We start from the raw sequence: 26,662 nt of genomic DNA on the forward strand, positions 1-26,662 counted from the left end.
GCTGTAGAGCACTTTGTGCTCATTTCATTCTATGTTATATATTTAAATTTTAGATGTATCTCATTTTTTCATCCCATAATTAATCATTATTGGTGTTTTTGTAAAATTAACATTTGTTTATATTTACCCATCTGTTTACCAAGGTTTTTGTTCTCCATTGCATCTTAGATCCTCCTTCTGTGACAAGTTTCCTTCTTTCTTAAATACATATTTTAGGAGTTCCTTTGGTGACTTTCCTTTAGTGTGAACTCTCTGAGTTTTTGTTTGTCCAAATTTTTTTTATTATTTATAAACATATAAAATCCTCATTTGATACATTCCCCTCCCGCCTCAGCACTTTGAAGATGTCTTCTAGCTGCCAAAGTTGCTGCTGAGAAGCCAGCTGTTTTTCCAGTTTTGTTGTCCTTTGTAGGACATCCATCTTTCCTCCCTGGCTGATTTAATATCTCTCATTAATATCATACAATTTCACTTTCAAATTTCTAAATGTGTGTTTCTTTTCATTTATCTTTATGAGATCAACTTTACTCCCCTAATTTGAGAATTTAAATTTTTAATCAATTCTGAAAAATCCTCAGCCATTTTCTCTTTAAAGATCACCTCTTTCTCAATCTCACTACTCTTTTACCTTTAAGAATTAGACATGTGTTAGACCTTCCTATTCAGCCTTCTGTGTCTCTTCGCATCTCTGGTATTTTCTTAATTTTTTGTTTCTCTATTCTGTATTCTGAATAATTTTTTCATATCTACTCGTTAGTTCACTAAATCTCTCTACAACCAAATCTACATTTTCCCATACTTCCCATCTAACTCTGATTCCCCATGTCCAAGTTTATCTAAATTCTAGTAGAGAACCAATCTAAGTTAACCCTCACTTTGGTGTAAGGCCAATGTCACCTCTTCTAGAAGTCTTTTAAGTTCATAAATGGATACCTATTCTCACAAACTTGGAACAGGGTTTTTGCCCATGAAAAGTGTTTGATAAGTCTCTGTTGAACAGGTGAATGAACCCTAGGGAAACAGATAAACTTATAGTTCAAGAAGTCAACAAAGGCACCACCTAAAACCCACTCTAGCCTTAGGGAAGAGAAGTTCAGGATTTCGTTTGAGCTGGAGGAAGACTTCATAGAAGAAATAACACTTTAATTGCACCTTGAAATATGAACAGAATGTTACTGTGGGAGGAGGAGGATTTCAACTGGCAGACCCTCCTAGAGCAAAAGATTGAGGTGGGAAGTAAAAGACAAGTTTAATAAGAACAGTAGATGGGATGTGTGAATAGTGAGGGCTAACTGTGGAAATTTAAGGTGAGATCAGACTATGAAGGTGTTAAATAAGAGGATTTCAACTTTATCCTATTTTCTGACAGTTTCTTGATTGAAAAGTTTGGCCCAAAGAAGCTGTTTCAGTCAGGGTCCACGCAGAAAAACAAAGTCCATGCCAGGTAGCTTTGTAGAGGAAATCTAATATGGTAATTAGTTATAAAAGTGTTAGAAAGACTGAAAAACCAAACAGGGGATGATGGAGCAATCCACACATTAGCAATGGCAACCATCCTGAGAAATGGGAGGGGAAAGGGCAAGGGTGGTGTTACTGGCACTCAGAGGCTGAAAGTGTTGCTGGAGCTAGGACTGAGGATGTGGAAAAACCACAGTCATTGCTGGAAATGCTGTCTGGAGCAGACAGTGGGGGAGCAATATTCTGGCTTCTCCGCTCCTAAAACTCCAGTCTCCTGTTAATGTCTTCCATTGGCCAAACTTAGCCAAAATCCAGTTAATCAGGAAAACTTGGGGATGAAATTTGAAAGGATCATTCCTCTACAATACAGCAGAGAGCAGAGATCACAGGAAATGGTGCAAAGAACAAATAAGCAAATTACAAGTAAGGGCCCCATCAAGGAAGAACCACTGTGAGGAGAAGAATGGAGGCTGGGAGCAAGAAAACAGCTGAGGAACCCAGGAAACAGTTCAAATGTGGGGAGCTGAGACTCCCAACCATAGAAGCATCCAAAGGCGAGGAACAGTTGGGAGGGTACAAAAATCCAAAAGGCCGATAAATATAAGAAAAGATGCTCAACCTTGGCTATCAGGGAAATGAAAATTAAAACCATACATATACACATCAGAATGGCAAAAATTGAAACCTCTGACAATACTAAGTGTTGACAAGAAGATGAGACAATGGGTAATATAATTTGGTATATTCTTTGCTTCCTTGTGGGAGCATAGTTTGATATGACCACTTTGCAAAAAAAACAAAAGCAGTTTCATGTTATCCAGTAAAAATAAAGGTAGGCATACCCAATGATAGATAATTGCATCCCAGCTATATACTCTATCAACATGTGTGCACATGGTTAACATGAAATATACCAAGAGGATTTATAGCAGCATTGTTTGTATTTGCCCCAAACTGGAAATAACCAAATATCCAATCAGTAATGGAAATACTTTTTTAAATTACTGTATATTCTCACTTATTCATACAATGGAATATAGTAATAAAAATGAACTACAACTGCATATAACCAAATGAATGATTCTTACAAACACAATGTTGTGTGTATGTAAAACATATGATCTAAAATAATACATATATAATGATTCTATTTTTATTAGGTTCAAAACTAGGAAAGTCCAAAATTAAAAATAATGAAAACACAGCTAGTAAGAGAAAAGCAAGGGGATTATTACCATAAAATAAGGATAATGGTTATCTCTGAAGGGGGAGTTTCCAGTGATTCTGATAATGTCTCTTTTCTTAAAGTGGGTGGCAGTTACTTGGGTGTTTGCATTATAACTATTAATATTTGTTAAACTGTGCATATAAGTGTTATGCACTTTTCTGAAAAAATGGCAGATAGGAGGTAGGACTGACTTGCAGCTCCCAGTTGGATGGACAGAACAGTGTGTGAAGACTCCCATTGTGAACTTTTGCCTCAAGAACTACCACAGGAACATACCAGGAAAACCAAAAGAATTCAAAGACCCTTTGAAGGAAGCGGCTTGTTGCTGCAAATTCTGTGAGACAGCCCAAAAACTGAGTGCCCAAAGTGTGTGAGGGGGAAAGTCTGCCTCTGAACACACATCCTAACCAGGGAACCTGAAAATCCAGATCATGGGAGAAGGAGTTAACCTTACCTAGAGCTGAAATAAATTTAGAGAGCTGAATGAAATATAAAAGTAGAAGCAGCAAGAAGATCTCTGTAGGTGCTCCTGGTCCCCAGGGAAGCCATTTCTAACTTTATCTTACAGGGTTCCTTGGGGAAGGCTGCCAGTGGAACTGGGGAAGGATCACAGAGAGAAGGAAACTTCCAGCTGAACTTTTTAATAATTTCAACTGAATGGGATGTTTTCCTGGGCAGAATGGGGGTGAGGTGTGAACAGGAAGTGCAGATACCAGCAGAGAAGCTGTGGCAGGAGGGGAGGGGTGGGGCCTGAAAGCCCATCCTGCTTTCTCAGCAGGGAGCCTCGTAGCCTGGGACAAGATCTCAGCCCCACTCACCAGCTGCCTGGATACCAGTGTGGTGCTGTTGGTGGGGCACGGTGGGAGTGAGACTGGCTTTGCTGGCTGTGTGGGAGCTTGGTGAAGCCTGTCACTGATGGCTTTCCCCCACTTCCCTGGTGACCTGTATGACATAGTAGCAGAGACAGCCATAATCCCTCTGGAAAAATAACTCCATTGGCCTGAGAACCACCCCTCATCCCCCACAGTGGCTGCAGCAAGCCCCACTCAAGGAGAGTCTGAGCTCAGAAACACCTAATTCCTCCCCCACTTGATGGTCTTTTTCTACCCTCCCTGGTAACTGAAGACAAAAGAAATAATCTCTTGGGAGCTCTATGGCCCTGCCCATCACCTAAGAAACCCAAATACTTATCTAGGAGACCTTAGGCAAGCTTGTATCAGCTGATGCTCCCTTGAAAGCACTACCTCCTGGCTAGAGGCCAACGAACTGCTAGCACAACCAGCATTCAAGAAAGCCAGTGCACTAAACAAAACTACAACCAAGGACCCTAACAAAGTCCACTTCACTCCCCTGCTACCTCCACTGGAATAGGTGCTTATATCCATGACTGACAGACCTGGAGATGAATCACACCACAGGACTCTTTGCAGACACTCTCCAGTACCAGCTCAGAACCTGGTAGGTCTGCTGGATGGCTAGACGCAGAAGAGCAATAACAATCACTGTAGTCTGGCTCTCAGGAAGCCCCATCCCTAGGGGAAGGGGAAGAGCACCACATCAAGGGATCACTCTGTGGGACAAACGAATCTGAACAGAAGCCCTTGAGCCCCAGATCTTTCCTCTGACATCATCTACTCAAATGATAAGAAACCAGAAAAACAATTCTGGTAATATGACAAAACAAGGTAGTTTAACATCCCCCAAAAAATATCACACTAGCTCATCAGCAATGGATCCAAACCAAGAAGAAATCTCTGAATTTCCAAAAAAAGAATACAGAAGGTTGATTATTAAGCTATTCAAGGAGGCACCAGAGAAAGGTGAAAACCAACTTAAAGAAATTTTAAAAATAATATAAGATATGGACAAAAAAATCTCCAGAGAAATAGATAGCATAAATAAAAAACAATCACAAGTTCTGGAAATGAAAGACACACTCAGAGAAATGCAAAATACACTGGAAACTTTCAACAATAGAATCAAACAAGTAGAAGAAAGAACTTCAGAGCTCAAAGACAAGGCTTTTGAATTAACCCAATCCAACAAAGAAAAAAAAATTTTAAATGAACAAAGCCCCTAGAATTTTGGAATTACGTTAAATTACTGAACCTAAGGATAATTGGTATTCCTGAGCAAGAAGAGAAATCTAAAAGTTTGGAAAGCTTATTTGAAGGAATAATCAAGTAAAACATTCCTGGCCTTGCAGACAAATACAAGAAGCTCAAAGAACACCCAGGCAATTCATCACAAAAAGATCATCACCTAGGCACATAGTCATCAGTTTATCTAAAGTCAGGATGAAGAAAATAATCTTAATAGCTGTGAGGCAAAAGCATCAGGTAACCTATAAAAGAAAACCTATCAGACTAACCACAGATTTCTCAGCAGAAAGCCTACAGATTAGAAGGGATTGAGGTCCTATCTTTAGCTTCCTTAAACAAAACAATTATCAGCCAAAAATTTTGTATCCAGCAAAACTAAGCTTCATTAATGAAGGAAAAATAAAGTGTTTTTCAGACAAACAAATGATGAGAGAATTCACCACTCCAAGCCAGCACTATAAGAACTGCTCAAAGGAGTTCTAAATCTTGAAACAAAAACCTTGAAATACATCAAAATAGAACCTCCTTAAAGCATAAATCTCAGGGTATATAAAACAATAACACAATGAAATAAAAAACAAGATATTCAGGCTGCAACTAGCACAATGAATAGAGTAGCACCTCACATCTTAACATTAACATTGAATGTAAACGGTCTAAATGCTCCACTTAAAAGACACAAAATGGCAGAATGGAAAAGAATTCACCAACCAAGTATCTGCTGTCTTCAAGAGACTCACCTAACACATAAGGACTCACATAGACTTAAGGTAAAGGGGTGGAAAAAGATACTCCATGCAAGTGGACACCAAAAATGAGCAGGAGTAGCTATTCTCATATCAGACAAGACAGCCTTTAAAGCAACAACAGTTAAAAAAAGACAAAGAAGGACAAGATATAATGATAAAAGGACTAGTTAAACAGGAAAAGATCACAATCCTAAATATATATGCCCCTAACACTGCAACTCTCAAATTTATAAAACAATTACTACTAGATCTAAGAAATGAAATAGATGGCAACACAATAATAGTGGGGGACTTCAATACTCCACTGATAGCATTAGACAGGTCTTCAAGACAGAAAGTCAACAAAGAAACAACGGACTTAAACTATACCCTAGAACAAATGGACTTAACAGATATTTACAGAATGCTCTACCCAACAACTGCAGAATATGCATTGTATTCATCAGCACATGGAACATTCTCCAAGATAGACCATATAATAGGCTATAAAACACATCTCAATAAATTTAAGAAAACAGAAATGATATCAAGTACTCTCTCAGACCACAGTGGAATAAAATTGGCAATCAACTCCAAAAGGAACCCTCAAAACTATACAAAGACATGGAAATTAAATGATCTGCTCCTGAATGATTGTTGGTTCAACAATGAAATCAAGAAAGAAATTAAAAAATTATTTGAACTGAACAATAATAGTGACACAACCTATCAAAACCTCTGGGATATAGCAAAAGCAGTGCTAAGAGGAAAGTTCATTGCATTAAATGACTACATCAAAAAGTCTGAAAGAGCACAAATTGACAATCTAAAGTCACACCTCAAGGAACTAGAAAAACAAGAAGAAACCAAACCCAAACCCAGCAGAAGAAAAGAAATAACCAAGATTAGAGAAGAACTAAATGACATTAAAAAAATACAAAAAATAAATGAAACTAAAAGCTGGTTCTTTGAAAAGATAAACAAAATTGACAGACCATTAGCAAGATTAACCAAGAAAAGAAGAGAGAAGATCCAAACAAGCTCAATTAGAAACGAAACAGGAGATATTACAACTGATACCACAGAAATACAAAAGATCGTTTGAGGCTACCATGAACATGTTTATGTGCACAAACTAGAAAACCTAGAGGAAATAGATAAAATCCTGGAAGTATACAATCCTCCTAAGTTAAACCAGCAAGAAACAGAAACTCTGAACAGACCAATAACAAGCAGTGAGATTGAAATGGTGATAAAAAAATTGTCAACAAAAAAGTCCAGGACCAGATGGATTCACAGCTGAATTCTCTCAGACATTAAAAGAAGAATTGGTACCAATCCTATTGAAACTATTCCAAAAGATAGAGAAAAAGGGAATCCTCCCTAAATCATCCTATGAAGCCAGTATCACCCTAACACCAAAACCAGGAAAGGACATAACAAAAAAGGAAAACTACAGAACAATATCTCAGATTAATATAGATGCAAAAGTCCTGAACAAAATAGCAGCTAACCAATTCCAACAGCAGAATATCAAAAAGATAATATACCATGATTGAGTGGGTTTCATACCTGGGATGCAGGGGTGGTTTAATATACACAAATCAATAAATGTGATATACCACATAAACAGAATCAAAAACGAAAATTGCACGATCATCTCAATAGTCGCAGAAAAAGCATTTGACAATATCTAGCATCCCTTTATGACTAAAACCCTCAGCAAAATCAGCATAGAAGGACATACCTTAAGGTAATAAAAGCCATCTATGACAAATGCACAGCCAATATTATACTGAACAGGGAAAAGTTGAGACCATTTTCCCTGAGAACTGGAACAAGACAAGAATACCCACTAGGTATGATCCTATACCTAGAAAACCCTAAAGACTTATCAAAAAAAGCTCCTAGATCTGGCCGGGCGTGGTGGCTCATGCTCGTAATCCTAATACTTTGGGAGGCCGAGGCAGGCGGATCACTTGAGGACAGAGTTCAAGACCAGCCTGGAAAACACAGGAAAACCCCATTTCCACTAAAAATGTACAAAATTAGCTGGGCATGGTGGTACATGCCTATAATCCCAGCTACTTGGGAGGCTGAGGCACAAGAATCGCTTGAACCTGGGAGGTGGAGGTTGCAATGAGCCGAGATCATGCCACTGCACTCCAGCCTGGGTGACAGAGCAAGACTCTCTACCCCCCACACACAAAAAAAATCTCCTAGCTCTGATAAATGATTTCAGTAAAGTTTCAGGATACAAAACCAATGATGTATACAAATCAATAGCACTGCTGTACAATAACAGTGACCAAGTTGAGAATCAAATCAAGAACTCAACCCCTTTTACAAAAGCTGCAAAAAATAAAATACTCAAGAATATACCTAACCAAGGAGATGAAAGACCTCTACAAGAAAACCTACAAAACACTGCTGAAAGAAATCAAAGACAACACAAACAAATGGAAACACATCCAATACTCATGGATGGGTAGAATCAATATTGTGAAAATGACCATGACTGCCAAAAGCAATCCACAAATTCAATGAAACTCCCATCAAAATGCTATCATCATTTTTCACAGAACTAGAAAAAACAATCCTAAAATTCATAGGGAACTAAAAAAGAGCTCACATAGCCAAAGCAAGACTAAGCAAAAAGAACAAATCTGGAGGCATCACATTACACAACTTCAAACTGTACTATAAGGTCATAGTCACCAAAACAGCATGGTACTGGTATAAAAATAGGCACTTAGACCAATGGAACAGAATAGAGAACCCAGGAATAAAGCCAAATACTTACAGGCAACTGATCTTTGACAAAGCAAACAAAAACATAAAGTGGGAAACGGACATCCTATTCAACAAATGATGCTGAGATAATTGGCAAGCCACCTGTAGAAGAATGAAACTGGATCCTCATCTCTCAGCTTGTACAAAAATCAGCTCAAGATGCATTGAAGACTTAAATCTGAGACTTGAAACTGTAAAAATTCTACAAGATAACATCACAAAAACTCTTCCAGACATTGGCTTAGGCAAAGAGTTCATGACCAAGAACCCAAAAGCAAATGCAACAAAAACAAAAACAAATAGATGGAGGCCGAGGCAGGTGGATCATGAGGTCAGGAGATCGAGACCATCCTGGCTAATGTGATGAAACCCCGTCTCTACTAAACATACAAAAAATTAGCCAGGCATGGTGGCAGGCACCTGTAGTCCCAGCTACTTGGGAGGCTGAGGCAGGAGAATGGCATGAACCCAGGAGGTGGAGCTTGCAGTGAGCAGAGATTGCGCCACTGCACTCCAGCCTGGGTGACAGAGTGAGACTCCATCTCAAATAAATAAATAAATAAATACAGATGGGACTTAATTAAACTAAAAAGCATCTGCACAGCAAAAGAAATAATCAGAAGAATAAACAGACAACCCACAGAGTGGGAGAAAATATTTGCAAACTATGCATCCAACAAAGGACTACTATCCAGAATCTACAAGGAATTTAAATAAATCAGCAAGAAAAAAACAATTAATCCCATCAAAAAGTGGGCTAAGGAAATGAATAAATAATTCTCAAAAGAAGATATATCAACAGCAAACAAACATGAAAAAATACTCAACATCACTAATTATAGGGAAACACAAATCAAAACTATGATGCAATACCACCTTACTCCTATAAGAAGGGCCCTAATTTAAAAAATCAAAAAATAATAGATGTTGATGTGGATGTGGTGAAAAGGAACATCTTTACACTGCTGGTGGGAATGTAAACTATTAATAGTACAACCACTGTGGAAAACAGTGTGGAGATTCCTTAAAAAACTAAAAGTAGATCTACCATCTGATCCAGCAATCCCGCTACTGAGTATCTACTCAGAAGAAAAGAAGTCATTATATGAAAAAGATACTTCCACATGCATGTTTATAGCAGCACAATTCACAATTGCAAAAATATGGAACCAGCCCAAATGCCCATCAATCAACAAGTGGAAAAAAAATGTAGTGTGTGTGTGTGTATATATATATATATATACACACACCATGGAATACTATTCAGCCAAAAAAAGGAATTAAATAATGGCATTCACAGCAACCTGGATGGAGTTGGAGACCATTATTGTAAGTGAAGTAACTCAGGAATGGAAAACAAAACATTGTATGTCCTCGTTTATAAGTGGAAGCTAAGCTATGAGGATGCAAAGGCATAAGAATGATACAATGGACTTTGGGGACTCGGGAAGGGTGGGAGGGGAGTGAGGGATAAAAGACTACACATTGGGTACAATGTACACTGCTCAGGTGATGGTGCACCAAAATCTCAGAAATCACCACTAAAGATCTTATCCATGTAACCAAATAACACTTGTTCCCCTAAAAATCTATTGAAATAAAAAAATAGATCAAGACACCAAAAAAAAAGAAAAAATGAATGTTATATACTTTTCTATGGTATATACGCTCGAGTAAAAACATATTTTTTAAGGAATAGAGGAAAAGAAGAAAGTATCTCAAGCATCTTTTTTCACAAAGTTATTGGAGAATGCGCTCCATCAAAACAAGGGGGCAAACCAAGAAAGGAACAGATTTTAGATTCAGGAAACAGGACATCCAAACAGAAGAGAGGAAGGGGGAATTCCTAGAATGCTAGAGCTGGTTGAGCCCAGGCTGGGAGCTGTGCTCCAGAAAGCAATCAGACAAAAATGGTCAAAGTATCCAGAGAGATTTCAACAAGGAGATGAAACTGACAGATTGCCTGATGTATTTGAAAGGATTAGGAAGGTATTTATCCAATTAAAGAAGGTTGGGGATGGAATTATTAATAAATACATAGAAAACTAAGCATCAGACATACAAACAAAAACAATTATTAATTCCAGAAAACAAAAATTGTGCCTAAATGGAATCATATAGCTCAGGTGTAACCAAAGTACATTTTCACAATAATATACTGTAAATACTAAATTTGGATCTAATCACAATTATGGTATAAAGAGGGAATATGGGCGTGTGTTTCTAGTGTGAATATGGGGTAAGGGGAGCTAAATTGTCATCTTCCATAGTAGGAAGTCAGTTAATAATAAAGCTTAGGCCGGGTGTGGTGGCTCACACCTGTAATCTCAGCACTTTGGGAGGCTGAGGCGGGTGGATCACAAGGTCAGGAGATCGAGATCATCCTGGCTAACACAAATACAAAACGTTAGCCAAGCATGGTGGCGGGTGCCTGTAGTCTCAGCTACTTGGGAGGCTGAGGCAGGAGAATGGCGTGGACCCGGGAGGCGGAGCTTGCAGTGAGCTGAGATCACACCACTGCACTCCAGCCTGGGCAACAGAGCGAGACTCTGTCTCAAAAAAATAAATAAATAAATAAAATAATAATAATAATAATAATAATAATAAAGCTTAAAATAGAAAAATGACAAATAATTGTATAAGCCTGTTACTTAAAGAAAATGGAAATAAAAAACACACTTTTTTTCTAAGAATAAAAGGAGTTGTCTCTCGCAAATGGAAAATGAGGTAGGACAGGAAAAGGACTGCTATTTTCTGTAATAACTTTAATTAAACTCTCTGATTCTTTAAATTATAGGCATACATATCTTGTTAAAAACTGAAACTTAAAAGGGTGAGACACCATATCGTACTTGAGGTTGTGATGCTGGCGAAATCATCATCAGGTGCTTTGACACCCCCCATCGCACGCCCCCAACAACCACCGCATGCACACACACCCTGGCCTCTGCCTGGTCACCTATGCCCCCACAGCTCTCTGAACCACAGTCAGGGCAGGACCAAGTCAGGGATAGAGGGTGCTAGACTGAGTGGACCATGAGCACAGATAGGTCATAAAAGAATAGCAGTGTATTCAATGATATATACACTAAAATTATACCATGACAAAGTGGGATTACCCCAGGGTTGCAAGCAAGTATTGCCTCATCTAAGGGGTTCTATTAATATGCTACACCACATCAAGACACTAAATAGGAAAAGCATCTTATAATTTTAAGCATACTTGACAGGTATTTTATAGAAATCAACAACCATTCCTAATAAAAATTTAAGAGCTAGAATTAAAAAGAATTCCTGTTAACAGCATAGAGCATCCATATTTAAATTAGCAATAATTCCTCTACATTCAGAATATACAAAGACGCCTACTATTATCATTGTCATTGAAATCATTCATAAAAATATTATTATTTAACATTGTCTGGAAAGTTTTTAAAAACGACAAAAAAGATAAAGACACCACAAGGGAAATAAATACTGAAAAAGAAGAGACAAAAATGTCTCCTGTATATGATGTGATTACATACCTGGAGAGTTAAATCAGCCAAAATGATTCAAATATAAAAATATCCAGTGATCCTGTTAAACTGTAAATCAGATGTCTATTTCATGCCCTCTCAACTTTGTGGCTTCCCATCTCCCTCAGATTAAATCCAGTGTCCTTGGCCCCATACCATCTGGTAACAACCTTGTTTTCTCCAATTCTCCACCTCTTTTGCTTCACTCCAAACACATGGCTTCCCTTGTTCCTCAGTGATATGCTTAGGCTTTGTGTCCTCACCCAAATCTCATCTTGAATTTAATCCCCATAATCCCCACATGTCAAGGGAGAGACCAGGCTGAGGTAATTGGATCATGGGGGTACTTTCCCCCATGTTGTTCTCATGACAGTGAGTTCTCACGAGATCTGAGGTCTGTTGGTTTTATAAGTGTTCCATATTTCCTCCTGCATTCATTCTCTCACCTACCGCCCCCCCTGTGAAGAGGTGCTGATATGGTTTGGCTCTGTCCTCACCCAAATCTCACCTTGAATTGTAACAATCTCCACGTGTCAACAGCGGGGCCAGGTGGAGATAATTGAATCATGGGGGTGGTTCCCTCATACTGTTGTTGTGGTAGTGAATAAGTCTCACAAAATCTAATGGTTTTATAAATAGGAGTTCCCCTGCACAAGCTCTCCTGCCTGCCACCATGTAAGACGTTGACTTTGCTCCTCCTTTACCTTCTGCCGTGATTCTGAGACCTCCCCAGACATGTGGAACTGTGAGTCCATTAAACCTCTTTCCTTTATAAATTACCCAGTCTCAGGTATGTCTTTATTTGCAGCATGAGGAAAGACTAATACAGGTGCCTTCCACCATGACTGTAAGTTTCCTGAGGCCTCCCCAGCCATGCAAACTGTGAGTCAATTAAACCTCTCTTCTCTACAAATTACCCAGTCTTAGGCAGTTCTTTATAGCAGTGAGAGAACAAACTAATACACTCAGGATGCCACATATGTTCCCATCTCAGGGCCTTTGCACTTTCTGTTCCCTCTGTCATCTCATCCAGGTCTGCTCGAATGATACCTTTTGATACTGGCCCTCCCTGTCTTCCCTGTTGCAAATGTCACCTTGTCAGTGGCCTTTCCTGAACACTAAATCTTTCCCTGGTCATTGTTTGTCCTCTGACCATGCTTCATTTTTTTCTTTATAAGATTTATTGCTGCTAAGCATATTAGTTATGTTTTTGCCTATTGTTCTCTTCTCGCTAAAATGTAATCTCCAAGGAGATGAAAATTTTAGATTCTCAGAACCTAGAAGAATATCTGGCCCACAAAAGGCACCTGGTAACTCAATGTTGAATAAATGATTAAATGAAAGGCATATAAAACACACAAGAGATACATAAAAGAATTACTATCTCTTCTTCAGAAAAATAAGAAGTACTCACAGATTGAGATTGACAATTTCCATACATAATATAAAGCTTTTCTGTAATAAAAATAAAAATTAAAAAGGACAACAAAGTATTTGAATAAACAAAACAAAAATGATTAATAATTATCACCTACAAAGAGTGCATTTAAATTTATAAAAACACCAAGACTGTAACAGATAAACAAACAGATAATTCATAGAAAATTATATACAATATAAACAAATACATGGAAAAATAGTAATCTTCACTAGTAAACAAAGGAATGTAAATTAAAGCAAGTTGAAATACCGTTTTATCTGTCAAATTAGAAAAAACAGTTTTTGCTAACTGCTATTGAAGTGGAGAAAAAGCTAGTAGATTCATTCCAGAGTGATGGCACTGTATTAAATAATATTTTTGCAAAGCAATTCAGCGATATAGAGAAAGAGCCATATACATGTCTGTGTCCTTTACTAGTAATGCCTCTATTAGGAATTATTCCTATGGAAATTCAATAGCAGCAAAAAGCTATTTGCAAGAAGATGCTCACTGCAGTGTTATCTATAAAAGCCCCAAACTGAAAACCATAAATTGCCAACATTAAGGGGAATGGTTTAATAAATTACAGTACCTCTGCACAATGGAATATTACGTGGCCATTAAAATGATAATTATGCAGAAACATAAAAAATGTTTATGATCCACTGGTCATTGAAAACAAGCAGAATACAAAATAGTAGGTATATACCACAGACAACACTCTGAGCATGTATTACATTTAGAAGAGGTAATATGTAAAAATAATATAATAGTTGGATTGGGGTTAGTAGAATTTTATAGGTGACATAAGAAATATTATTTTTTAAATGTTCTCTTTAAATTTTCACACAGAAGCTCTTGTAATTTCTAACAGGTTAAATCCTGAAAGGCTTTTCCTGTGCCTGAAGTAATACTGCACCAACTATTAATTTGTACATAGCCCTGTAAAACTTTATCATCTTTACTTTTATTTACACTACAATAGCAAGACTCTTCTTACCACCACTTTTAACACTCCCTCTGCTGTGGAGTTTAAAGGCAATGCAGAAATATGTCGAACAAAGGAGGAAGCAAACAAAATAAGATGGAACACTAAGGCTAGAGCGAAAATGACCCTGGAAACCACTCCAGCCACCTGTCCAAGGCCGGCAGAGCTAATGTGTTTTTGCCTTGGCCGGAAGTTTTGCTTATATGTCTGAAAGCTGTTGGGTGGAGGGGAGTCTCCACTTTGTCCAAACCAGAACACATGGTCTAGAAACACAGCTGGGACTTGACTCAGCCACCCTCTAAAACCCAGGCACAAGCCCAGATGGATTTCCCCAGTGACATGTGTGGGGGGTCAAGTGGTTCCACTGATCCAGAACCCCCAACATCTTTGAAAACAAGCACAGCTTCATAGCATAGAATGGGATTGGGGGTCCAGTCTTCCCAGATATTTTCTTTCCCATCATCCCCTTGGGGAACAGATTCACCCACCTTCCTTGTGACACCTTCCTGATCTTTCTGCTAGATCCTAGCTGGGAGACTTTGAACAAGTTAGTTAAACTCTCTATGCCTCACTTTCCTCCACTGTAGAAAAGGGGATAAGAAAAGCCCCTACCTCACAGCACTATGTGAGTATTAATGAGTTAATATGTGTCAAGTGAAGGGAACACTGCCTGCCATATAACACTCAGGTGATGCTAGTTATCACCAACTGTTGTCCTCGTGGTGGGATTGGCCTGATCTCTCTTTTGCTCCACTGTGGTATGTGCCCATACTTAATAAAAAAAACCCAGTCCCAAACTTGGAATGGGACAGAAGCTTCTTGCATGATGTAATTTCCAACCTTTTTCTGGGAAGAAATTAGCATTGATAAAATGCTTAAGCAATTTTCTGATAAACTTTAATGAGATTAAGACCTCTTCTGGGAAGCCAGATACCCACCCACTCAGCTGACTGTCAGTCAGGATCTAATGATCTTGAAACAATCCTTTTTTTTTTTTTTTTTTTATCCAGTCTAACAGTGATAACTTAATCATCCTGTTTTTCTATAAAATTTTTCTATAGGAGACAATCTCTGAATTAACCCACTAATGCTTCTTTTCTTGTGACTTGCTTGAACTTAAACTTTGGCATGTGTTTAAAAGTAAAATATCTGACGAGGCATAATGTCTCATGCCTATAATCCCAGCACTTTGGGAGGCTGAGTTGGGAGGATCATTTGAGCCCAGGAGTTCAAGACCAGCCTAAGCAACATAGCAAGCCCTTGTTTCTACTGCAAATAAAAATAAAAATAAATTAGCTGGGCGTGGTTGTGTAGTCCCGGCTACTCAGGAGAATGGGGCAGGACAATCACTTGAGCTCAGGAGGTTGTGGCTGCATTGAGCCATGATTACACCACTGCATTCCAGCCTGAGTGACACAGCAAGAACCTGTCTCCCCCCAGAAATAAAGAAATAAAGAAAATAAAAGAAAATGTTTGAAAAAACAAACAAGCCTATTATAGCATATAAAATAGTTGATAGCATTTATTTGTATTCTTAGTTCTAACATTCATACTAGGGGAGGGACCCTGGGAAGTAAGGACCACACTTGTGATGCAGGATCTAAAAAGAAATGATTTAGGCAGATAGTGAGGGTAAAAGAGTCTTCAGTAAGGATTTCCTTTTAACAAAAAGCAGCCCTCAAATCATTTCCAACAAAAAGCAGCCTGAAAAATCAAGCTGCAGCCTGAAAAAGCAAGCTAGAATCTTGCACATGTGAATGCCAGCAGCTATGCCAATAGGAAAAGACTACCTGGGGCTAGGCATGTTCAACATGGCGGCTCCATCTTCCCTTTCTTTGTCAACCATGTGTACAGTAAGGAACAGACAATATGGCGCTGGCCAGGTAGAGAACCCATCTGCATACTAAAAGATTAGGGTGGGATGGCCAGCTTCTTCATGGACTATGCAAATGTCACACCTGCTCTGACCAATCTCTCGGGCCCTATGTGAATCAGACACCACCTCCTCAAGCTCACCTATAAAACCCCGTGCATTTCACCATGGAACTGGAAGACCCATTCAGGTGCCCCTTTCTCTCTCTGCAGGAGAGAGAGCTATTCTCTTTTTTCTTTCTTTTGCCTATTAAACCTCTGCTCTCAAACTCACTTCTTTTGTGTCCATGCTCTCAATTTCTCTGGTGTGAGATGAATCTTGGGTATTTACCCCAGACAATGACACCGCTTCATTTGTTTTTACCCATATTTTTATCTAGCACTTAATATTGTGACTGATATAGAAAAGGTAATCAATAAATGTTTGTTAAGATAATAAATTAATGAAAGAACAAACTTTTAAAAAGAATTGAAAAAAGCAGCACTTACTATTAGCCAGAAGAGCTGGGAGACTGTGTTATAAAGCATTACTGGCTTTGGACTCAACCCAGGGGTTGAAATATGTTTTAGCTGTGTGGCTTTGGGAAAGTTTAACCACATTCCTGAGCTTCCATTTCTTCATAGCACTATGGAGAGAATAGTGCATTGTGAAGGTATTGTGAGTTGTACAGAGAGTATAACACAATGGCAAGTACATTTGGGCCTAAAGATATCTTAGTTCTCCCTCTTGCCACTGACTCTTTTTTTGTGATTGGAAAAGTTACTTCCTCTCTCTGGGCCTCAGTTTCCTCATTCTTAAATAATAAAAAAAATCCCTCATGGGGCATGGCTCTTCTCTCCCTGCCTTCATTTTCTGCAGGCACTGCTGGTGTGTGCTTAGGTGTACCCACCTCTTCCCGCCAGGTCCCTGCTTTGCATTTGCACCTGCACCCCTTCTGTTTGTAGTCTAAGTGACATGGGTCTCCCTCTCTTTCCTCCAACTGCATCGCTCAGTCCTGCAGTGTGTCACCATGGTGTGGAGCTGTCATTCTGGATGATGTGGAGTGACCTCACACTGATGCCATTCCCCTCCCACCGAGCCAACCTGGCTTCCTCCTCCACCCATGGAATAAGCTAGAATGCTGAAAGCGGGAGGGAAATAGAGCACCAAGGTTAAGGAGGCAGTCCCTGACATTTATTAGTGGAATTTCTGTTTTTATGATGAATGTAGAGATTTGGGGTGACTGCCTCATAAGGTGATATGTAGGGAGATGATGAATCCCAGTGTTTTCCTTAAAGATCCATCCAGTTTAGAGGAAGATATACATATACAAAGTCAATATTGAAAAGATTGTATAGACCTATAGAATAGAGAGGAGGGGAAAGAGATGTGCTTGGACTTATAGCAGTGCAAAGGCTGCTGGAGCAGTGCCCTGAGCTGGCCCTTTAAGGATGGATAGGATTCACTCAGATTTGTGTGGGTGAATAGGCAGAGCCTTCCAGGGCTCCGAAACTGATGGGGTTATGGTGGAATAGGGGTTAAAAAAAGAGAAAAAGAAAAAAAAAATCCCTCATGTGCCAGGGATCTAGTCAAGGTAAAATAAATACCTTTAAAAATACTTAAAAAAATAAAGGTCCAGGGCAGACTGCAGCTTTCAGCCAAGGTAGAGAAACAAGGACTGGATTTACCCTACTGCCTGGAAAAATAAAAATACTAGACAATATAGGTGAAACAACAGTTTTCAAGACACCAGACATGAGGCACTGAAAGACAGTGATGCCTGAGAGATGAGAAAAAAATAATGTGAGCCCTACAATTGCCCAAACTATAGCCTTGAGAGAGTGTCCAGGCCATAGAGCAGGAAGGGAGAACTGAGGCACTAGCATTCTTCCTGAATAGAAGAGACAGAGCTGAGCATCCAGGGAGATCAAGGCAGTTAAAGTTCATAGGACAGAGCACCAGAGAGAAGAGAGAGAAAGAACCTCAGAGATCTGTAGAGGGCTTCCCTCAAGTAATCATCAGAGTACTGATTAGTGCAAACATGTCAGGAAAATACCCAAGGCCAGGAAAAGAACCACCCAAAAAGGGGTAAAAGAAATAGTACTGAAGTAACCCTCATACGGTTAACAAGAATTCTGGACAGAAATATAGTTATAATTAAGCATTAGTCAGGCTGTGCTTTGACCTACTTCCTTGTAACTGAAAGTCACAGTAGCACTAGATACTGACCACTTGCATCCCCATTGTTCCAATAGGTAGGATCTCAAAAATTGCTTACGTTGTTTTTTGGATCCTAAATTCCAGCAAAACAGCTAATGCCAACCAGCTTGAAGACCCTCATAGAAGAAGTGAATCTCAAGTTTCTTCATCACCTTGCCCCATGACTCTGATATAGGAGTTAAGAAGAAATTACTTATGCAGATAGTGAGGGTATGGGAGTTCTTGGTAAGGTTTTCCTTTTTAACGAAAAGCAGCCCCCAAACCATTTCCTAATAAAGAGCAGCCTGTAAAATCAAGCTGCAGACATAGACAAGAAAGCTGGAAGCTCACGTGGGTGAATGCCAGCAGCAAAATACTACCTGGGAATAGGCAAGTTCAAAATGGCAGTTCTATCTTCCCTTCTCTCTTTGCCAGCCACGTGTACAGTAAGGAGCAGACAAGATGGCCCTGGCCAAGTGGAAAGCCCATTTGCATAATAAGATTAGGGTGGGGTGATCAGCCTTCTCCTTTCCCTGCTGCTATGTAAACATCACACATGTTTTAACCAATCTCTGGGCCCTATGTAAATTAGGCTCTGCCTCCTCAAGCCTGCCTATAAAATCTGCTGCAGTCCGCCGCTTTTCCCTTTTTCAGACACCTCTACCCTCCTCTCTCGTTTCTTCTGCCTATTAAACTTTCCGTTCTTTAACCCACTCCATGTGTGTGTCCATGTCGTTAATCTTCTTGACACAAGACGACGAACCCCGTGTATTTACCCCAGACAACAATACCGCTTCAACTGTACCCTGCGTTCTTTGACCAATCAACAATCTCCGCACTTCAGCCCATTCCACAGCCCTTAAAAACCCCAGTCCTAAACTTCTTGGGGAGGTAGATTTGAGGTTTCCTCCCATCTCCTCATTCAGTAGCCCTATGATTAAACCTTTCCCTGCTGCAATCCAGTATCTCAGTGTACTGACTTGCCATGCACATCAGGCAATGAATCTATTATGGTTTGTTCATGAAGCTCACATGGATCAGGAATAATGCTGTTCCCACTGGCCAGACTTGAAAACCTCACAATTCACAGGGCTAAAATATTAAGAAAGATCTTAATACTATCCTAGACTACACATGAATTTAGTCCCACCGAACAAATCTTAGGAGCAAGCTCCAACAGGGTCAAACTTTTTCAAATATCTTAATTGAGCCCTTTAATAAAGCTCAAGAAAATTTAAAGGGATACAAAAATGTCCAGCACACAGGATAAAATTCACGATGTCTGACATCCAATACAAAATTACCAGACATGCAAAGGAGCTGGAAAATATGGCCCATATTAAGGAGAAAAAGCCAATCAATCCAAACTGACCCAGAACTTAGAATTAGCAGAGAAAGACAATGAAAAAGGTATTTTAACTGTATTTCATATGTTTAAAAAGTTAAGATATAGAAAGTAAGATATAAAAAGACTAAAACTTCTAGAGATGAAAACTACAATATTTAGAATGTGTTAAATAAAATTTCTAAGAGGCCATTGGTTTGGACTGAGCTCCTGCAGTAGGCCCAACAGACCAAACCAAAATGGAGTCACTCACACTGAAGTTCCACACCACCAAGCTGAAACTAAGTTGTTTATCTGACCTTCCAAGAAATTAAGAGAGAAAGAGAGACATAATAGTCAAATCTCTAAATAAGGAAGTTTTAGCCAGCATGATAAGAAAGTCCTATCTGCTTTAACCTTTACAAGAAAAGCAACTTTGAAATGACCAATCTACTTTTGTTATTTGGTTCTCTTTCCTGGGCCCTTCTGTCTATAAAGCCAACCTCCCCTGCTCAGCTCATTAGAACACTCATTCTATTTTGTAGAATGAAGTGTTGCCCAATTCTAGATTGAAAATAAAAGCCAATTAACATCTTTAAATCAGATGTGTTGTAATTTTGTCTTTTTCAGATGAAAAATACACGGAATAGAATCCAATAACAGCAGATAAGATTTTGTTCCCTCCACCCTCCCCTATTTTCCAAAAAAGAATAAGGAATTTGAATACATAGCAATAACGGTTATCCAAAAAGAAACACATAGAGAAAAAAGAATTTTAAAAATGTACAGAGCAAAAGTGCACTGTGGGGACAACTTCAAGCAGCTTGTTCTATGTGTAATTAAAGTCTCCAGAGGAAAGGAGAGAGTTGGAGGACAGGAATAAAGTATTTGAAAAGATAATAGCCAAAAAATTACTAAGCTTTTTCTTAAAAAACTATAAACCCACAGTTCCAAGAAGGTCAAGAAACCTGAAACATAAGAAATATGAAGAAGGTATACCAAGACATGTCATAATCAAATTGTTCAAAACCAATAATAAAGACAAAATCTTAAAAGCAACCAGGGTGAGTGGAGGGGAAAACACATTACATGTAGAAAAAAGTATAAGGATTACAGCAGATTTCTCATACAAAATAATGTGGGCAAAAAGACAGTGGAGAAATACCTTTAAAATACTGAAAGAAAAAATTATCAACCTGGAATTTTCTACACGGTGAAAATGCCTTTCTAAAGCAAAGGTAAAATAAAGACTTTTTCATACATACAAAAGCTCAAAAAAAAAAAAAATAGAAGGCCCATATTATAAGAAGTGTTAAAGGACATTCTTCAAGCACAATGAAAATGATGCCAGGTGGAAATATGGATCTAGACGAAGCAATGATAGCTTTAGAAATGGTTTTTTGCATTTATATCTGTATTTTAAAAGATAATTATACAAAAATAATAACAATATAATATGGGGTTTATAACATATGTAAAAGTAAAATATATGATGATATTATCATTAAGGTCAAAAGGAAAGAAATGAAAATGTACTATTGTAAGGTTTGTATACTATTCATGAAGTGGTATAATATCATTTGAAAGTAGACTTTGACATTACAGATATATATTATAAACCTGAGGTAATACAGGTAATACAAATATAGGAAATACAGGTAGTTAACAAAGGAGATAAAAGGGAATCACAAAAATATTCAGTCCAAAGGAAGGCATAAAAAGAGGAAAAATTGAACAAATAAGAGATGAGATGAATAGAAAACAAATACAAAGATGATAACTCTAAACCTAAACATCAATAATCACATTAAACATAAATGATCTAAACATTATAATTAAAAGGCAGAGATTGTTATATTGGATATAAAGGAAGACCCAACTATATACTGAAACCCACATTAAATATAAAAAAAGATGAAAATAAAAAGGATCAAAAATATATACCAAGCTAATACTAATGAAAAGAAAGCTAGACTAAGTTATATTAGTATCAGACAAAGTAGATTTCAGAGCAAAAATATTATGAGGAATAAAGAGAAAATTCCATAATGATAAAAGGATCAATTCATCAGGAGGAGGACATAACAATTGGAAACTACTATATACCCAATAACAGAGCTTTGAAAAACTTGAACCAAAAACTAAACAATAAAGAGATACCCTTTAAAGCCATATATCTATTAAAGTAATTAAATGTGTACTTAAAAACTTTCCCATAAAGAAAATTTTAGACCCAGCTGGCTTCACTGGTAAATTCTACCATTTAAAGAAGAAATTATACTAATTCTACATGAGCTCTTCCAGAAAACTGAAGAGAAGGGAATATTTCCCAACTCATTCCATGAGGCAGCATTACCCTGATACCAAAACCAGATAAAACATTACAAGAAAAGAAAACTACAGACTAATATCCTTCATGAACAAGATACAAAAATTGTAAATGAAATTTCAGCAAATAGAATTTGACAATATTTTAAAAAGATAAAATATCAGGACTAAGTGGTATTTATCTCAGGACTGAAAGGTTGGTTTAACATTTGAAAATCAGTGTAAGGCACCGTATTAACAAGCTGAAAAAAAAAACAACTAGGATCATGCAAATAGATGCAGAAAAAGCATTTGATAAAATCAAACATCAATTTCTTATTAAGAAAAAAAACCTATCAATAAATATCAGCTGGGCATGGTAGCGTGCACCTATAATCCCACCTACTTAAGAGGCTGAGGCAGGAGGATCACTTGAGCCCAGGAGTTCAAGGCTCCAGTGAGCTATGATTGCACCACTGCACTCCAGCCTGAGTGACAGAGCGAGACTCCATCTCTAGGAAAAAACAGAAAACAAAAATACACTTGGAATAGAAAGAAACCTCTTCAACCTACTAACATGTACAAACAAACCTATAACTAACATCATATTTAATGATGAACAACTGAATGTTTTTCTTCTAAGATCAGAAAAAAAGTCAAGGCTATCCACTCTAACTACTCCTATTCAACATTGTCCTGAATGTTCTAGCCAGTGCAATCAGAAAAGAAGTAAAAAGCATCCAGATTGGAGCAGAAGTAAGACTGCTTTTATTCAGACACCATGATTATCTATGTAGAAAATACAATGAAATCCCCCAAAAGCTACTAGAACCAGTAAGAGAGTTGTACCACGTTTGTGATATATCAGATCAATGTATAAATATTAATTGTATTCCTACATACTAGCAACAATAGAAAATTGAAATAAGAAAAGCTACTGACAGTAACACCAAAATATATGAAATGCTCAGTAATAAATACAACAATAGATGTGCAAAATCTGTTTTAAGAACTATAAATAATGCCAGAAAACTAAAGATCTAAATACACCATGTTCGTAGGTTGGAAGAGTATTGATATGTCAATTATCCCCCAAATTGATCTGTAGATTCAATGCAATCCCAATCAAAATCCAAGCACACTTTTTTTTTTTTTTTTTTTTTTTTGAGACGGAGTCCCGCTCTGTCACCCAGGCTGGAGTGCAATGGCATGATCTTGGCTCACTGCAACTTCCACCTCCCAGGTTCAAACGATTCTCCCTGCCTCAGCCTCCTGAGTAACTGGGATCACAGGCGCACACCACCACGCTCCACTAATTTTGTATTTTTAGTAGAGACGGGTTTTGCTATTTTGGCCAGGCTGGTCTGGAACTCCTGACCTCAGGTGATCCGCCTGCCTCAGCCTCCCAAAGTGCTGGGTTTACAGGTGTGAGCCACTGCGCCCCGCCTTTTTTTGTTTGACACTGAGTCTTGCTCTGTTGCCCAGGGTGGAGTGCAGTGGCGCGATCTCAGCTCACTGCAACCTCCACCTCCCAGGTTTAAATGATTCTCAGGCCTCAGCCTCCCAAGTAGCTGGGACTACAAGCACATGCCACCACACCTGGCTAATTTTTGTATTTTTAGTAGAGACGGGGTTTCACCATGTTGCCCAGGCTGGCTTTGGACTACTGAGCACAAATAATCTGCTTGCCTCAGCCTCTCAAAGTGCTGGGATTACAGGCGTGAGCCACTGCACCCAGCCACAAACAACTGATTTTTGACAAGAGTGTAAAAGCAATTCAATGGGAAAAGGATAGTCTTTTCAACAAATTTTGATGAAACAATGAGATATTCTTTTGCAAAAAAGCTAAATATATACCTTCTACCATACACAAAATAAACTCAAAAGGGACCACTGTCCTTAATGTAAAACCTAAAACTATAGAATTTTTGGACAAAAACAAGAGAAAAATATTTCTGACCTTCAGTTAGGCAATAATGTTTTAGATATGACACAAAAAGCACTATACATAAAAGAAAAAAAACTGAAAAACTGGACTTCATAAAAATTTAGAACTTTGGTCCTTGTAAAATACCATGAAGAGAATGAAAAGATAAACTGCAGAAGGTGAGAAATATGCAACCCACATATCTGGAGTATACAACTCCCAAAGCTCAACAGTAAGAAATCAAACAACTGTCCCTCAAATGGGCAAAAGATTTGAACAGAACTTTACCAAAAAAAAATATGAATGACAAGTAAGCACATAAAAAATGTTCTGTGTCATTAGTTATAAGGGACATGAAAATCAAAACCACAATGATATATCCCTCCACAACAATTAGAATGGTGAAAATAAGAAGACTGCGAATACGAAATGTCGAGGATGATATAGACCAACTAGAACTCTCCTATAACACTGATAGGAATGGAAAATGGCACAACTATTTTGGTAAGTAGTTTGGCAGTTTCTTAACAAGTTAAAGATATACTACCACACAGTCCAATCATTCCCTTCCTAGGTATGTGTCCAAGAGAAATGAAAACATATCCACACAGACTCATACGTGAATGTTCATAGAAACTTTATTTGTAATAGCCCAAAACTGGAAACAGCCCAAATGTCTATCAACAGGCAAATGGATAAACAACCATGGAATACTGCTCAGCAGTAAAAATGAATGAACTATTGATACATGCAACTTGTATTAATTTCAAAATAACTATGTTGAGTGAGAGAAACTGCATAAAAAGATTACATGCTGTGTGAGCCTATTTATATAAAATTCTAGAAAATGCAAATAATCTGTAATGACAGAGAGAAGATCTGTCACTGAGCATTCCCTTCCCCCTGGGCACTAGCAGTGGGAGGATATGATCACAAGGGGACATAGGAAACTTTTGGGATGAAGGATATGTCTATTACTTTGATGTGGTGATGATGTCATAGATGTATGCATAAGTCTAAACTTACCAAATTGTCCACTTTAACCATGTGCAATTTACTGTAATTCAGTTATATCCCAATAAAGCTGTTGAAAACAACATGCGCTACAGTAAGGAGTGGCTGTGATCAGCCTGGGTAACCTCCTGGAGATGCAGCAGATCAAGGCAGACTGCAAGAGCCACCACTCAAGAGCCCCCTTCCGGTCAGGGAGATGGTCTATGCATCCCACCTACTAGCTCTGTGACTCATATCTGGTGCGAGAACTGTAGTAAAGTTTTCGAGTTGGCAAAACCAAAGCACAAGACACCAGTGAAGGCCATGTTCGCCATAAGACCTTATCTAAAAAGCCATTTTGACGTCCTTGCTCCTGGCAGCAAAGCCTGCCCTAGGCCTGGTGATCTGGCCTCCCTGTCTACTCTGAGCATCTTGCCTTCTCCTCCACTGAAAACTGTTCTCCAGAAAATAAAACACAACAAAATCAAGATAAAAGGCATCAGCATGGCCCCACACCAGGCTTTAATGGGCAAATTTGTATGAGCAAGGGCAAAATGAAGGGCAGCAAGGAAAACACTGAATTAAAGCCACTTAAATTAAGAATTCAATAGCAGCCACTTAACTAATAAATAGTATTCCTCTCTGCCATTGATTGACTCAGGATTGTAATGAAGAGTTCCAGGGGCAACAGCGGAATGTTTTAATTCATGGGATAAACGTCACCAACTCTTGGGTTCCTAAGATTGAATGTGTTGGAGAAAAGCAGAATGGAGAGCCCACAGGAATTAATTCTTGGAACATCCCTGCAGGGTCAGCATTATTATACCCTGCTTCTAGGTGGATTTAATATCTCGAGTGCTGGGCAGGGCGCCGTGTGCACACAGGGGCTCCGTGATTGTTATTAAGTGATGATGGGGCAGACAGACTAGAGCTGGAGCTCACACTGGATCAGCTGTCTTATTTATTTCCAAGTTAAGAGACTAAACAAATGGACTTTTGTTATTATCATGGTGATGATTATTGCCGTGGTGCATAATAATGGCTTGGCGCTGCTGGAACTATGTGGGAAAGACTGCACTAAGTCACTGGCTCCAGAGAGAGTTGTTCTCATATGTGATGTTGTGCAAAATAAGAGTTCATCTGAAGGATACCCCTGATTCCCACCCTGGACCCCCACCCAACAGCTCTGCCTGGAATCCTCGCCTCTGAGTCACTCCGTGCATCACAGAGCATCTTCACAGCATGGACACCAGGCTCCCAAATAGAGCCTAAGCTCTCACTGTCGCTGCTTCTTACGAAGCAAGTGCCAGGTGGCATCAGCTCAGGCTCTGTGGGCTCCCCAAATACCCCATTAAGCAGGACATGGTGGTCACGGAAAGGCATTTTGGGGATGTGAGCACCCTGAATCTTCCACATCATCATTAAGATCTATTTTCTGCATCAAATGGAAGAGGCAGGTCTGGCCTTGGCCTTCCTTGTACAGAATACCTTGAACTGGAGCCATCTTAGCATCTGTGGATGCAGGCAGAGCAGAAGGGCCAGAAGGAAGGTGCAGAGGGGACAAAGGTCCTCTTCCCTATCCTCTGGGACATTCCAGTGTATCTAGTCACAGGGCTAGGATTCACATCCCTAGAATGTCACAGGAGTATGTGAAGAAAGCATGAATATGGAAAAGAATCTGAAATATCCTTACCTCCATTTTCAATGACTGTCTCATTGTATAGCTGGGGAAACTGAGGCACAGGAGAGTAAAATGACTGGCTCAAGGCTGCACAGCGAGAGGATGGCAGAGCTGGATGTCAACCCAAGCTCCCTGGCTCATGGT

General features: G+C 38.8%; 2 protein-coding genes across 5 annotated transcripts in view; one reads left to right on the top strand and one right to left on the bottom strand.

Annotated features, from left to right (window-relative positions):
* Positions 1-26,662, bottom strand: part of ZBTB7C (zinc finger and BTB domain containing 7C) — a 381,843-nt gene that overhangs the window by 210,666 nt on the left and 144,515 nt on the right. The window lies entirely within an intron of this gene.
* On the top strand, positions 16,736-17,355 carry ZBTB7C-AS2 (ZBTB7C antisense RNA 2). The gene is given in 3 exon segments (XM_024236180.2): positions 16,736-16,766; positions 16,769-16,911; positions 16,913-17,355. Coding segments are annotated over 3 exon segments (525 nt in total). The 3' UTR covers positions 17,264-17,355.

This window comes from Pongo abelii, chromosome 17 (genome assembly GCF_028885655.2).
Source record: "Pongo abelii isolate AG06213 chromosome 17, NHGRI_mPonAbe1-v2.0_pri, whole genome shotgun sequence".
NCBI classification, from domain to species: Eukaryota; Metazoa; Chordata; class Mammalia; order Primates; family Hominidae; genus Pongo; species Pongo abelii.